We start from the raw sequence: 16,451 nt of genomic DNA on the forward strand, positions 1-16,451 counted from the left end.
CATCAGTATTTGTGTTGGACCCTTCTTATTTTCCTCTCTTTTAGGGACTGCACTCTGTAATAAATTGAAACACAAGATCTGACTATACTAATTCCTCTGCCCTGGAACACTGGGTGATGCAACTGTGGTGCAGGTAAGTACCAATGCACAAAATCATGTTGTATAATTGCAATGTGTGTAAAGGAGATGTGACAAAGACCAATATTGCTACGCTTTGTTTGCAGTGTAAGTTGGGAAAGGCTTTGGGCAAATGAATGCTGTAGCAAACTTGACTTGAACTCTGACAAATTCCATGCTGATACCACTCTAAGCATTGCAAACCATGGTCCAGGGTCTATGACCCCAATTCCAACCGTGGACTACAGAACTAGATCTTAACTTGGCTGTAACAGTGACAAAAGTAATTGTTCAATCCTTAAAAAGCATGCAAGTTAAAACCTTGTAAGATAGCAGAAGTGGAAATCACAGCTAGAACTATAACAAGTTAATGTCTCACAAAAAGAAGTTAAATACACAGACATGGAAAGGTATAAACCCCTTAAGAAACTGGAACAGTGCAACTTCAAAAGATGAAGAATAAGCCTGTGTCAATGAGCAAGGAACGCAAACACATCCCTAGCTGACTGATAACTGCTAGCCCAACAGAAACTTATCAGGTGTCTACCAAGGGTGATTGCCACACTTGTTTAGCCCAGCAGCACATTTTTTCTGGGTGCCTATTCCACATACTAGTGAACATAGATGTGCTGTACTTTTAAACTGTTTGTGAAGCCTCTGCCCACTGCCAATATAAACTAAAGCAGGTATGTAAGTAACCATAAAAACTTGGTAAAACTGAGCTGCTTGAGCTAATTTCTGTTAGGGAATTCATTTGAAAGAAAAGCTCATCATTAACCTTGGAAAAAAGGGAGTAAAGGAGGATAAAGGATGGACAGATGGACCAAAGCATCACTGCTGTTCAGTGTAAAAGGCAATGATTTAAATTCAGTACCACCCAGGTTAGAAAAGGTTAATCTCTTCAGCACAGTGAATAATAAAGAGCTGACCGAGTTTATTTCCTACCATGGCACAGGGTGCATGCATGAAGTTTACTAGTCACATTAGAGGCAGATCATATTTCTTGCACATAAGACTCTTGGTCTTTCTTATAGCAAGTCAGGACACAAATGTCAAAGCTGAATTTAACCCTCTTAAATTGACTCTGAAGAGCACCTTTGAGCTTAAGGTAAGAACTAAGCTTTATTCTCCACTTCTTTACCAGGAAGCTGCCAAAATGGTGAATTACCTGTTCCCGTTGATGACCAATAATCTGACCGAAGACCTGCTGCATGGAAAAAGAGTTGTGTGAGTTTCTTCATTTGCCCAAAAGCCAGAATTTAGGGTTAAATTCAATCACACTTTAGTTCTAGCACTAAACACAGGACAGAACAGCTAACTTTATGGGGGAGGCCACCCAAGCCCCCTTCATTTCTGCAGATCCTGCAATCAGCTTTGGAAGTATCACATCCCCAGACATCTCAGCACCTGAGGCGTAGAGAGACTGCATGTCAATTAAACAGTCAAATTCAATTGAAGGACTGATACTGAGGTACCCAGGTCATTTGCTCACCCTTGGACACAAAGTCCTTCTCATCTTTCAGTTAGACGGCGACCTTGGGCTGCAGCTTGTTCTGTCCTTCATTCATAGGACTGAAAGTCATGCAACAATTACATCACCTACAGATAACTTGAATCCCACATGGCTAATTTCTTCCCCAGACAGGAATGGTACAGGAGTTGTTTAATGAATGGGCAGCTTTATAATCCATTTTCTTAATCTTTAATAAAGGGGTGACAAGAATCACATTTTCAGTGAGGAGCTAAAGTTTGATCCATGTGGAAACCTTAACCCTTCATCTTTTTATACTTTTGAAGGCACACGCTAACCCAAATCCGTGTTGCCTACAAAGTGTCAGGCTTAGCTCCTGAATATGAACATAAGCACCCCAAATACAGGAAGTTTTGCAGTCATTGTTCACAAGGACACTTTGTACCTTCATTTGACCTCAAGTCTGGTTTTGACTTTCCTTTTCCCCCCCCTTTTTTTCTGTAACAATTTTAGTATTAGAAGCTAAAGACGCCAGATAAAGATTTTGGTTTATTTATAGAATTTGCTACTCCAAGATAACATGTTTGTTTAATGAAGTGTTTCCTCAAGGCTGTGGGCAAGAGCTAATACTAACCACTTAGTACAATGGAGTCCATGTCGACCGCAAGGCCCTGAAGACTTCCCACCGAGGTCCGGTTAATGATACTTGTCTGTATGGAATCCTTTAAAATGGCAGCCACACAATCCTCACACAGCACTTGGCCTTTTGCCTGTGGCACCACAAATACGATCCAGAAGTGGACAAGAAGGCCTCCGTTGTTGTTATTACTGAAATACAATGGTCCTACAGGTTATCATCGTGTTGAAAGCTCTCTGAAGACTAGACTCAACACAGGCTTCTGAAGTTTAGAAGTGTATGGCTCATTTCCATCTTGTGTGGCAGCTTTGACACACTGGATATGTTTACTTTATCTTGGGGAAACAAAAACTACTTGAATTAGAGCTGGATTAGCTCCTAAAAAAATCAAAGCAGTAGTAAAATTATCACCACTAGACATGCAGAACACTGCATCACGATGCATTTCACCCTGTACTGTGCATTGCAGTACGTAAGGAACAATTCCTAGACTATTAAGGTAACACATCAGAGGACGTGTATGATCACCCCAATCTTGGAATCATAGAATCATTATGTAGATTCTATGATTCTATAGAGATTTTGCCCTTCTGTTAATGGGAAATAGTTTTATGACAATAACATAACTTAGAAAACACGTGCATCTTAGCCTATAATACAGGGCTGTGCTCTAAGAGCATCTTAAAGTGGTTAAATCTCTGTGTGACCTATAAGCCAGAGCATCACCAAATCCCTTTAGGGAATTTCTGTTTGCCTTTGATTATACTTCTGGCAGACAAGCAACTGCTTACATAACTTTAGTTTTGCCCATACTTTAATGAAACTAATTGGTATAGGTTGTAAATGTATTTTGCTATCAGTACAAGTACATAGCAGAGATAAAAATCATAACCACCAGAAATAGGCTCACTTGCATTATATTACATTCTCATTACATTATATACTACCCTGCAGAAATGCAGTTATATTAACCACAGTTTTACCTGACTTCTGAAACTGTGGTCTGCTTATAAAATTTGGAGAAAGAGGAGGTTGTGTAGACCAAGTTCATCTGAAAGAGAGAGTATTAAGATTTAGCCTAGGCTTTCCTAGGAATATCCTCTTTCCCACCAAGAACACGCAGCACGCACACATTTCCAGGCATACATCAGCCAAGCTAGGCAAAGCAGCAGACATAAACAGACCAGCTCTTCAATGCACCCATAACAAGTCAAATATTCCCAGGAAACACCAAACCTTCTGCCGAGGCCAGATGACACGTACAGCAATGCTTCTTCCACGTAGATGAGTTTTGAATATGGTGCACGTTCTTTGCCCAGGGAATTCCAAGCACAGAGGGCTTCCCTATCCTTATGCTGAAACTTCAGGCCAGTCTTCGGGCGTGCTTGTGATATTTTGTGTCTTGCTACTAAGGTGCAGTTTACAGCATGCATTAGAGCCTTTAGGAGGGACCTCTGGAGAGCATCTAGTCCAGTCCCTCTGCTCAAAGCAGGCTCAATTACACCCGGTTGCTCAGGGCCATGTTCAATTGAGTACCTCCAAGAAAAGAGGCTTCACAGGCTCTGGAAACTGCTCCAGTGTTCCATCACCTTCACAGTTAAGCAGTTATTTCTAATATTTATATGGATTTTTTTTTTGCATTTTGATTCAATGCGTGCCTATTTTCTTCTCTGACAGCTTAATAATAACATACTTCTTTCCAAAACACCCAGTGTAAAATACATGGAGAAAGAAAAACTGCCCATTTCATGCTGCAGGACTGCCTTTGAGGAAAACAAGCTTCTGATTCCACCACTTCTTTGGGTGCATGTGACAGTGTGGCAATGTAATAATAACCTTCCTTCCTCTTGTTCAAGGAGGCACACTTCTAAAGCCACAAGGTGGCATGTACCTCAAGCTGTTCAGATCGTGCTGGTTAAGATAAGTACCCAAGGGACTAAAACACAGATTATTTTGAAGAAAAGGCTGCAAAAATTGCAGTAATATTAGTCCCTAACTTTCAGTAGTTGACAAAGGAAGTCTGACAGTTATTTTAAGGGCTTAAATAAAACTGTGGGAGCTCAATCTTTCTCCAGATTAAACTACAAGGGATTCTATATATTACTGTTACTATCAAAGGGGAAAGAAGCCCATCTTGAGAGGTTCTTCCACTACCACTCTGGGGGTCTGTGGGCCAGCAGCCATGAACGCACGGGTTTTAAGTAGTAAAACAAGCAAAACCCCAAATCCCCCTAGCAATTTTAGTGCCATCACCATGAAGCACAGTTTCAGCAATGCAAAATCCATCGGTGAGTTCAGGCAAAATTTACAGACAAAAAGTAAATTCCAAGTTACATTCAAGCAGGAGGTGGTGACACTGGCAGTTCACACCTACTGTATGTCACCTCTCTCCGCTATGTGTGGCAATGGCAGGATGCTCTGGATCAAGAGCAAGACACAGGGCTCTCAATAGGTTAAAGTTGCTCCATTGAGAGCAGGGGAAAGACATGGCCTGTGCAGGAGAACAGGAACCTGAGTTCTTATCATAAGACAAAACAAGAAGTTTTTCAAGATTGTCATGGGTGCATCTGACATTGTGTTGTTTGGTTGGTTGGGTTTTCAGCAGTTTTCATACTATTGCTTGAATCCTTATGTGGACAGTGCTGCACTTCCTGGCATTAAGGTCTTTTCCCTCCCTATGCCAAATGTCTTTAAAGTCAAATTCCATTTCAGTCAAGGTTCCCACTCCTCTCTCCCCACTTTAGAGCAGCCTCAATTGCCTACAACAGATTGCTATTTCTGCTTTGACTGATGCAAGGTGTTTGGGGAAAATGATGGTCTTTAGAATACCTACCATCAGAAGGAAACATAAATGCAAATATGCTTGAGAGCTCTAGGGTAATTACAGATGCTTTAAGGCATAAGGCTGGCAGAAAATACCAATTTAAATGCAAAAGACTTAATCGGTTTAATATCTCTGGAGTGGCAATTAAGTTTTGAAGGGCTTTCGTAGAGTTCTATTCGTAGACGTCTATTTGTGGGGGGAAGTACATAAGATTTGGAGTAAACGTTAAAGCCAAAGAGACCTTTTCAAAATTCAGCTAGTGATTAGCAAGCTGAAAGCAGTCAGTTCCTTCCTACCTGCAGATAGTCACCCTTTGTACATGGTCTTCCAGAGGGGAGACAAAACAAGGAACAGAAAAAGAACACCACAGCAGACTCAGCGGCACCTGAAAGTCACTCTGTTTTTTTTGCTACCCAAGCAGCCCACTCATCTTACCACATGCTGCACGTTCTTTGCCACGGAGAGGAACTCTTTTGACTCCTTCTGCCTGTATTCTGGGAGAAACTCTATGTTGGCCACACGGAACAGCCCAACAAAATACAATGCATCTTTGTTTTCTGCCTGAACTGTAAGACACAAAGAAGACAGCTCCCTCTTCTTGCTTTTCTCTGTCTTAATAACAATGAGTTTTTTTCTGATTGCATTCTAAACAAAATCATTCTATTCAGTCTAACAATGGGAACAGCAACTGAAAGAACATTACGTTTTCACAGCCAAATGGGTCTAGATGAGTACCACAATATGGTTAATTGAGCACCTGTTCCCTACACAGGTGATCGTACCATACATATGAACCTCTATAATGAATATCAACATCCAGATTCTGGAGCATCCCTATGGAATCTTAAGCAGAATTAGTGTCAGGGGTCTGAAGAGCAGAACATCGTTTTCGCTGCCCAGTTTTTACACTTCTATATTTTACTCCCCTTTAATTTCTATCAATCTGTTCCGCATGAGCGACAAAAGACTTACCTGACCCTCAGCAGGCCAAGAAACACAGTGGAAGTCAACATTTCTGAAGGGTAAAGCTCATAGGAACTGTCAGGTCTGTGCAATAGCTAGCACATAAAACACAATTTTCATAATAATAAAAAAGCTACATATATAAATGTGATAATAAAAAATAAAATTATTAATAAAAATAATAAAAATATTAATAAGAAAGTGACTTAATAAAAAAAAGTCACACAAAAAAAGAAAGCCAGCAGCAATGCCTGCTCTCATAATTACTTGTTAAATCTTAACAAAGACACCCAAAAGTGTTTTGGGCCGCATTTTAATTAGTTCCATGTTTATTTTAGAAACAGCCTTCAGGGTGAGATCCTAAACCCAGCTGAAAGTGCTACTGAGGATGGAGATGTAAAAAATTGGCATAAGCTTTCAGCAACTCACCAATGAACAGCCACAGTAACGTCCAGGTTACAACTCCTAAAATGAATAGAATGAGGGTAAAGAGAATTATTTTGTTTTGAAAACTCCACAGCAAGCTATCCTTTTTCTTCAATTTCAATTTGCCATGTTTTTTCCTTGCCAGAATCCTCTTTGCCAGTTTATCTTCTGCTGTTACCATTTGGACTGAGATGTTGGCTACCTAAAATAAGGTGAAAGACAACAAAAAACATGGAATGTTTCTAACAGCAACTGACTGATCAACAACCAGAACGTATTTCCATATATATTTGCCTGTGACTGCATATACACAACTATAACTTAGTAGCAGTTTAAAACTTCAGTCAGAAAGAAATGTCGTTTCCTTCCAAACACTTGTAGATACAACAAAGCCAGTCCCTATTTACCATCATTACATCCTTCAAAGCTTCTCAGAAGGTACACTGCAAGAGTATGTGGCTTGTTATATACTAGAAGGTGTGGACACAAGGCTTACTTTTCGTTCCCACTAGCTATACTTCACTCGATGAGTATATGACTATGAAAGTCAGGGAGTGCCCAGCTAAGAACTGTGCTTTGAGTTATCAATGTAGTATTATAAGTTTAATATAGTGGCTACAAAAACTATGTGCTGATGGAACTTGACACCCAGGAAGTGACAAGCATAACTACTAGCCATTTGCAGAAGCGGTGCTATAATCTGCAATAAGTAATTGGTTCCTTCTGCCCAGTGCTAGTAAAACCACATCGGAAATACTGTGTCTGGTTTTGGGCCAGAGATGTTGATAAACTGGGGTGGTTTCTGGGGAAAGCCACAAAGAGGTGAGGGACAGGAGGGTATGATGTACACTTCAGGCCCCTGGGGTTGTATAACTGGAGACAAGGAGGAAAAGACAGTGTGAGTAAATCTAATTATAGATTTCCTTATCTAAAGTGGGTTATGGAGAAGACAGAGCCATGTTTTTATCACTGATGCACAGTGAAGAGACAGCCACAACAGTCATACATGACAGCAGGAGAAATTCCAGCTAGACTGAGCAGGGTGTGTGAACTTATTTCAGCACGAGGGCCATACACCTGATCCATGCCTAGAGGCACCAGGGAACCTCCATCCCTAGAGATATTCAAACCTCAGTGATACAAAGCCCCAGGAAATCTGTGCTGCCTCTCATGTTAGCCCTCCTTCTTTAACGTTTAAAAGCCTTCAGAAGACCCCACCAATGCAGATTTATATTACGCCCTAGGAATGCTTGCAGTAAGAGAGATCTGTGTATCCTCACAGAGAAAGCGTAAGCAATGTCACCATAAATATCCTGCCAGTCCCATAGTCGAATACAACGGCTGGCAATCTTTTACCTCAGAGCTGAGGAAGTTGAAAGATGAGAAGAAAAATGAGTAATAAATAATGAGAATAATAATGAAATGTACATTTCATTCCCTGAAAAAAAGAAAACATGAAAATATTGAACTGGAGGATTTCAGACTCCTATCTTCTGTCTATGTAATTAACTGCACTTGTTTTGCATGTTCTCAAGAAGGACCCCATTTGCCAGTCTTCGCTATGTTTTAAATACCTTATTGAGTACAATCCTGTATAAGTACAAAAACCAAACTGCCTATGTGTTTGTTTAAAGCTCTGCCCTGCCATGTAGAGTTCCCTTACACAACCAAGCATTCAGTAGGACAGCTTGAGACAGCTCAATGGATGCCCAGTTCTGCATTTGAAATTTGGGCCACTCTGATCACGTTTCCCCCAAGATTATCTTAGGTTTAAGTTTTCCCTTGTCTTTTGCTTGTAGCTGTAGACCTGTCCAGCCAGCTTTATTCTTGAAAACTATATCCTTTCCAGGATCATTAAAGACTGTAAGTATGCTTTTGAAACAACTGATGTCTTCATCGCATCCACTGCAATTCTAACTTTATTGTGAATAATAGCAAAATGCACTTGACGTATGAAGGCTTGCATGTCAAAATTCTCAGTTACACAGGTTTCATAGGAAAACTGAATGCTATGTGCTACATTTTAAATATTTCCCTAGATTACATTGGTTTACCATAAACATTTTTTAGTAAGAGAAAAAAGGCAAAGTTAAGATGGTCTCTTCTCTCAATAAGAATCATTATTCTTAACTCAGCTTTCTTCACCACTGCAACTTAGTCCTTGTATTCTAGAATTGGTTTCCAGCCGGAGTTGCAATGTGACTATCACCACACACTAAATTATTTATCGCTTCTTTGTCACGAGTTAACGCTCATGCAAGTGGTCGCTTCTGCATCTTCTCATTTTCTCAGGGAAAAACAAAACACTTTACCTTTAATGTTGCCTTCCTTGTCAAGAAATCCTTTTTCCTTTAAACCCACTGCCACTACACCAATATAAGCTTTTCACATTGTCACACTGACATGCCCGTTATTTCAATTGCCTGAAAATACATGTTACCAGCAGTGAAACATATGCTGACATTTTCAGACTGAGTTACAAAACAGAAAATTATACTAAATCTAACTGTGATGTTAAGTTTAATACCTGAGAAATAGATCATAAGAGATCTAATAGTGTCAAGAAGCGTATGAAATCAAGGATGCTTAAGTCACCTACTTACACTTAGTTCATCTTCAGTTTTAGCTTCTGGGTGATCTGTTTTTTTGTCCATACCAGCAAAACTAATGTTATTGCTTGTCCGAGCTGCAAAAGAGCCTTGCACCTTTTCTCAGGCACTACTTCCACTTCTGAAGCTGAAGACAGCTAACAACAACATCAGGATCAAAAGAGGCATCAATTTACTTTGATGAGTTTCCAACTGTAATCTCATCTGCCCTATTGCTCCTTTGTGAATATTAGAAGGATGCTATCATGTAACTTTAGACATCAAGTCAGGCTGAATAAAATAGCTTTTTTATAGTCTTTTTAAGCTAAAATAGACTCCATTTGTTAAAACACAAAATCACACTGCTAAAATCTATATATCATTAAATCTTCACAAAATAAATTGCCATGAACAAGAAAAGAAGTAAATGTAAATATGAGAGCAAACTCGTGCAACTAAAAGAAGCAAAATGTAAACACCTTGAGTAAAAGTGCTGCAAATAGCAGGTAACAACTGCAAGCCAAGAAGAGCACTTTGACTCTTTCATGGAGTTTTGTAATGTGCCTGCTGAGCGCTCCAACTTGGTTATTTATTGTAACTGAGAAATAAACTGCTCCGGGCAACATATTTCATAGCTTTAAAATAGATTAGGCTTCAGACTTACAATCTTTTTATAATCAGATGCAGGAAGGCACTTATACCATAGCAGTTCCATCCTATTTTCTTTAGTAATTAAATATTTATAGAGGATGTAAACCAGCACTTTCCTCAATGGATGCGAACTACAGAGCTGACTTGACTTTTAAGTGATTAACAGTCTCAATGCCTTCGGTGGGTCAGCTTCAGAAATGGCACTGAAGAAATGCCAACTTTTTGTTAAAAAAAAACAAACCATCCTTCTATTAATTAATCTTTGAAGATAAAAAACCCAAACTAACAACCACCAAAACTAAGAATAGAAAAGATGTAGTCAGACCTCATAGCAAGTGAACTCCAGCCACGATCTACGTTCTGTGTAGCCAGCAACAGATTCCTTCAACTACAAGGCAAAAAGTCCTACAGTTAGATAATGGATTCGTAAACTAAAATATTTCTTTCCATCTGTTAGTCTTTGGCTGTTCCCTGAAGCACAGTATTTATGTCCTCAATCATTTTCTGTTATGTTCTCTAGAACAGCAACCAGTTCTACACCATATTTTAACCATATGAAACAAGGCTTTAAGCTCTGCATCTTATTACTGCTTTAGAAGCATACTCCATTTTACTATATATATAAAATTGCTTCCAAATCCCACTTCTTTTCTTTTCATTAAACTTAATTTTTGGAAGATGACATGGTCTCCTAAGTGTTTATGGAATTCCCAAAGCCTTCCACTATCTGTGCGCAGGGAGCTCCTATAATACAAAAGGTGTATCAGAAGCTGGTCCATAGATTAAAAGAGCATTGTACATACAAAATACTTTCTCAGTATCAAATCTTTTGCATGTTTATTCAAGCTCTATGCTCTGAGGAAGCACAGATTTCATTTTGAATCAGCTATTGAACTTCACGTTTTCTCCTGAGAATATAAAAATAACCATGGTGTTAAACTGAAGCAGCAACAAGAGTCAATGGAAAGGTAGAGTGTTAAATGCGTGCTTTAAACCTGGCACGAAAATTATATGCCATTTTCTCAAGACTATACAGAAAGGCTGAGATGAAACTTATTTGCATCCCTTCAAAGAGGTAAATAACATTATTACCCACCTTTCACACATCTAAGGTGTATGGGGGGTGCTTTAAGAAATAAATACATTAAGCAAAGAATACAATGCTAGAGGAGGAGGAGGTTCTCCAGGTGCCAGGATTTTGCAGTCCATGTAGGAGACCACACTGGAGCAGATGGATATTCCTGAAGGACTGTGGCCCACAGAAAGCCTGTGTTAAAGCAGAGGAAAAGACCATCAGAGAGAAGCCACTGTATACTGACCCTAACCCCCCATCACCACTGCACCACTCTGGGTTCAGGGGGTGGAGGGAGGTGGGCAAGTAGAGGAGTGGTATGTGAAGAAATAAGGCTGAACTTGGGAAAGGGGGAAGGAACAGTGTTGTTTCCATGCTTCAAATTGGTAGTTACATTTTAATTGACGACAAATTAAGTCGATTTTCCCCAAGCTGAGTCTGTTTTGCCTGTGACAGAAATTGGCAGACAACCTCCCTGTCTTTGTCTCAAACTAGTATTTATATCTCCTTGTTCTTCCCATTTTCTCCCCCAGTCCTGATGAGGAGGGGAGGAAGGGACTGAGCAGCTGGGTGGGAGTCTGGGTGATAGCCATGCATAACCCACAGCAGCGTTGCAGTACCTGGCACTCGCTTTCCACATCTTCCTTTTACAAAGGAAGATTAGGGTTTGAGGGGTTATTTTTCCAAGATAAGCACATTCTGTTTCCAAGCAAAGCTGAGAATAAAGAGGTTGGCAAACTGAAATAAAACACAAAACACATTAGCAATAAAATCATCTCATGTAAGCCAGCACTGCCGTTTCCTTCCGAGCCATTAATTGCATGCTCCCTATATTAAAAAAGTCTGAAGACTGAAAAAAAAGAAAATCAAGGCAATGCTCCCTCATGTTCCTCTGATATCAACCATTCCAGGTCAGCTTGAAAAGCAAGCATAAGCCAGTTATTCCATTTCTGAGCTCTTTGGGGAAACACGCTTTCACACAGGTCCACCTGAAAGGGCTATTGGCTTTAAATCATTGCTTAGTATGCATGAACTGGCTGGTATTAAGCAGCTTGATTTTATCTCCTGCAAGTAATACATATCAAAAGACAACTTTTATCTCTTTCTGACCCAAACCAACATACCACCTGTATTGATTAATTTTTCAGATGCATCCTATTTTCTTGCCCTTCATGACTTCCACACCAGTTCTACCTCCCCATGCTTCCCCACTACTGTAAACCCCACTCTCAAATCACAGGCTTTCAGTTTATTCACACAGTGACAGTGATGCTTGGGCTTAGTCACACCATTCTCTCTTAGGGCTGTAGCTTTCTCATGCACATCTCTTTGGCAGCTTGACTATCTTTTTCCCACCTCTCCAAGACCATCACAGAACCAGGGGCAGCTTTTTAGCTTAATATGTGCTCCTCCCTCTCCCACACTGAGTCCCTGATTAAAGGAAGGGCTGCAATGGATTGACTTGACAGCCTCAAGCCACAGCTGAGATGCCTGCCTATATTCCAGAGATACCATGCAGGAAGCCAGGGTACCAGCAGCTCAGTTCTATAGGAGGAAAAAAAGCTTATTTTGTGCTGCACAGACCTAGTGCAATGCCAGGAGAGCAGTAGGGTTTATCTCACCTGTCTCAGCCTGTCTAGAAGTTAGGCATATCAATCCAAGTTTGTTTTCGAAACTCAGTCTATACACAATGGTGACAAAAAAAAGCAATCAAAACAGAAAAGATGAATCTCACTTTCACCACTGGGTACAGACAGAAAAGAGGCAATTATTTTAGCAAACTTGTCATCCACAAAATCCTCTCTGTGTAATAGAAATATAATCCAAACTGTACATTGATTAAATACTGTGGAATTATTCCACCACATGGCTGACAACTCTAGGAGAAAAGAGAAAGAAATAATAGAATCATTGAATAGTCAGGATTAGAAAGGAGCTTAAGATCACCCAGTTCCAACTCCCCTGCCATGGGCAGGGACACCTCACACTAAACCATCTCACCCAAGGCTCTGTCCAACCTGGCCTTAAGCACTGCCAGGGATGGAGCATTCACAACTTCCTTGGGCAACCCATGCCAGTGCTTCACCACCCTAACAGTAAAGAACCTCTTCCTTATATCTAATCCTGTTTAAGTTAGGACAAGGGTAACAGGTTCAATCACTACAGTCCCTAATGAATGTCTGACAAGCTGCAGAAAAGCATGGAAGGAAGAATAGTGCATGCACAATGCAAAGTGTATTCTACTATGACCTTGTTTTAGTACCCGTAAGAATTCCTTTGCATATTACTTGTAGCTTTTTCTTTCCTCAAACTCTGGTAAAGTGCAGGTCTTAACGTGCCTGTGCAAACCAAAGTGTTGAAGTGATGATTCACGTTAACATTTGAGAAGGCATTCATAAGTACTCCTGAGTCAATCAATTTGCATCACACCTGACAAAGACTAATGCCGTATGATTGCATATTTTGTCCCTTGAATCATTTCTTCAAATTACAGCCAGCATTACTTCCAACGGAGGAAGAAAAGGTTTTGGCTGCTCTTCCCAATAACCCAGCTGAATTTATGATTTAGCTTCATTTTGAACCTAGAGAAGGTCAAACACCTCTACCTTTGTTAAGCGCATACTCATAATGACTGGTGTGCTATTAATGGTATGCAAAGATCTGCATGCATGCAGGCAAGTCAGTGACATTTTGGTCTTCCATCACAAGGGACAAAACCAGCACACAATAGCTGTTTCTTTAATTTCTTATTTTTCTGGAAGCTGAAATTGTCAGCAAATTGAAATGAGGCTTTTACCAAAGCATGGAAATGAATTGCAATCGATTACTAAATATTCAGTTATTAATTGTCTGCTAATATTTGTTTCAGCATCAAATTTGAACCTCTTCCTGCACTGAATGAAGACCATGCTGCTTGATTTCAAGATCTTTGTCATGTGGAGATGCAGCTTCAAATCACCGTGTTCCTATTTACTTCTTTTCTCCTTGAGCTCCTAATTCCCAATTCCTGACAATACTTGACTATGCACTAGAGGCCTCTGATGTGACACCACAGCTTCCAGCACACAAAATCATCTTGGACATTAGAGCCAATTGAACTGCCTTCAGAGATCCAGTCATGATATATAACTGCCATTGACAGAGCATCTCATCTAGAATGAAGCAGCTGACTGCCCTGCCTAGCAGCTTCCCTGAGTGCTAATGGAGGAGCTATTTCGCCTCGCCTGTGTGAGCTGAGAACAGTTTAGTTATTTGTATGCCCATCAATTCAAATTAAAATAAAAAGGCTAAGTGAGCACATCTTTTTTGGCACAGTATCCATTCATCAGTCTGTGGCATTTTAAAGGCAGACAAGCCCTGCTATTCCATCAGTTAATAGTCTTGTTCCACTTGTCTGGCCATTAACCAATTTTACTCTCATTTTCTCTCTTCCTTGTATGGACAGCTATGTGTAGCAGGGAGCAAGAGAAGTAATACCGACACAGACTATATGAATCATACTAGTAGATTAAATATGGCTTGTTAAGAGAATCACAGCACTCTGAAACCTGATGCATTTCAAATAGCATAAATAATACATAAAAAAAGATAGAGTTTCTACAATAATGAGATTGACCCAGTTAAGCTACCACTGAAGCCAACGATAACACCCTCTGCAGAAGTCAAGTCAGGGCAGTGCTTCAGCCAAGCAAAAGCAGCGTTTGAGCTTTTCAGGCGATGACACGTGCCGACGTGCAAACTCACATCTACCAGAGTGCTCAGTCCTGTGTGCTCGGGTAGGTCAGGCCTGAGCAGAGTTTGACAAGTCAAAGCACTTTATCGGTCAGCAGTGCTGGCCAAAAGCATTGGTCCAAAAGGCTGAGACCCCCAGAGGCTGTTATGATTAATGGATACCCTGCTCTTTGAGTGCCATGCAGACAGCAAACGGGAAAACATCTCTCTTCTTACACGTCCTTAGCATCCAGTTGCCCCAAGGGATGTGCAGCTGAAATGAGGCTACTTTTTAGTGCAAGCAAACCAAAGATTTCTCGTTCACATATGCAGGGCTGCAGTGTTTCCCCCAGGAAACACCATGCCCATGACCCCCACAAGCTGCCTCATGCCAGCTTAGCCTCAGTGTTTGCCACAAATGTATTTCCATATAAAATGCCAATGTAATCTACTTGTCCTGCCTCTCCGCAGTCCTTGCAATGAAGCAGAGAGTAGCTTTGATACCCTGTAAGAAAACCATCACTGGAAGTTTAACTCTTTGTCTTCCCTCCTTTGTCTTTCAAAACCTATCCATGCCCCTCCCTTTAAGCCTTGACTTTTCATCTCATTTCTATTTCTCCAATTATCTTTTAAGTAGGAAAGGAGAACAAAAAAAAGAGAGAAAAAATTAAAATAAACTTCAGGGGTTTTTAGCATCATTATTTCCACTTAAAAGCCTTCAGCAGGGCATTCAGCCCATCTATGCCACTTTTATCCCTACTAGATGAGGTCTCTGAGTCAGGTGATGCTATCACCCAGGCAGTGATGGGCTGCAGCAAGCACATAGTACTTCAAACTGTTAAAAAGCAGAACAGATTTACTATTTTTATAGGAAATACCTTGAATGAAGTCGCTATTACACCGATTATTTGCACTTCCAAGTGTTAAACAAGCTGTTTCGCTCACTCTTTTGAATTTGAGGTTTAAGTTTCCTTATTCAGGGTTATGGGGCAGCTCAACATTCCACCCCTTACACAGGGCTGACATTGCTGTTGTCATCCCTCACCCAGCAAAAAGTTTGCAAAGTAGATTACCCAAAAGACCTGCAGAGGTTATTCAAGTACTGAAAACTCATACTTGACAGCGAGTGACACCAGGAAGTTAGTCCAGTTAGCATTAAAAGAAGATAGACAAAAGTATTTGTAGCATTTGAATTGCATAGCTCTGTTATTGGCAGGCTCCTCACTGAGATAAAGGAAATTGTAAATGCCAGCAGAGGCAGAGCAGTGCAACTGGATAACTGATAAAGAAAATCTGGTGTTCAGAAGAAAACCACACACAAGCACAGACAAACCAGTTGAGATGAATCACTAGTGAGGGCTGTTAACCACGAATACAGCTGACCAAGAATTTCACTCGCTCCTGTTGACTATAGTGCACAGTCAACTGCTCAAACCTTGTTTTCCAGCAATGTTCCTGATGTTCTTGGTGGGTCATCACAGTCCCCTTCGACCTTGACATCTTTGAGCACCGGCAGGCAACCGCTATGTCTCAGCTGCAGGGACACTGATCTTAGAACCAGAGAACAGTTAGGGTTGGAAAAGACCTTAAGATCATCCAGTTCCAACCCCCCTGCCATGGGCAGGGACACTTCACACTAAACCATCTCACCCAAGGCTCTGTCCAACCTGGTCTTGAACACCACCAAGGATGGAGCATTCATAGCCTCCCCGGGCAACCCATTCCAGTGCCTCACCACCCTAACAGGAAAGAACTTCTTCCTTATATCCAATCTATACTTCCCCTGTTTAAGTTTTAACCCATTACCCCTTGTCCTATCACTACAGTCCCTAATGAAGAGTTCCTCCCCAGCATCCTTATAGGCCCCCTAATCTTCACTAGGGGGCTGAATATGTGCTCATGCCCTTGGGCTGAGCGCAGTGAAGTAGCAGGCAGCAGTCATGAGGACCTAGATTGAAGGAAACAAAAATGAAAGTAAACATAAAACTTGT

The 16,451-nt window shown here is 40.7% G+C and overlaps 1 protein-coding gene across 4 annotated transcripts in view; it reads right to left on the reverse strand.

The window, feature by feature from the left end:
- Positions 1 to 16,451, reverse strand: part of TMPRSS7 (transmembrane serine protease 7) — a 41,369-nt gene that overhangs the window by 20,283 nt on the left and 4,635 nt on the right. Inside the window, exons 1-6 of one of the 4 annotated variants that reach the window (XM_061454355.1) lie at positions 15,896 to 16,007; positions 6,442 to 6,640; positions 5,485 to 5,615; positions 3,209 to 3,276; positions 2,223 to 2,416; positions 1,286 to 1,324 (exon numbers count right to left, since the gene is read on the reverse strand). In XM_061454355.1, coding sequence (XP_061310339.1) covers positions 1,286 to 1,324; positions 2,223 to 2,416; positions 3,209 to 3,276; positions 5,485 to 5,615; positions 6,442 to 6,619 — 610 coding nt within the window. In that variant the 5' untranslated portion in view covers positions 6,620 to 6,640; positions 15,896 to 16,007. Of the gene's footprint in view, positions 1 to 1,285; positions 1,325 to 2,222; positions 2,417 to 3,208; positions 3,277 to 5,484; positions 5,616 to 6,021; positions 6,108 to 6,441; positions 6,641 to 15,895; positions 16,008 to 16,451 lie in introns of those variants that run through there. The other 3 variants (XM_061454353.1, XM_061454356.1, XM_061454354.1) reach the window with 3 other exon arrangements.

Source organism: Pezoporus flaviventris, unplaced genomic scaffold (genome assembly GCF_033815535.1).
Source record: "Pezoporus flaviventris isolate CSIRO_AGI_PZ_B2104156 unplaced genomic scaffold, CSIRO_AGI_Pfla_v1 ptg000015l, whole genome shotgun sequence".
In the NCBI taxonomy this organism is placed as follows: domain Eukaryota; kingdom Metazoa; phylum Chordata; class Aves; order Psittaciformes; family Psittacidae; genus Pezoporus; species Pezoporus flaviventris.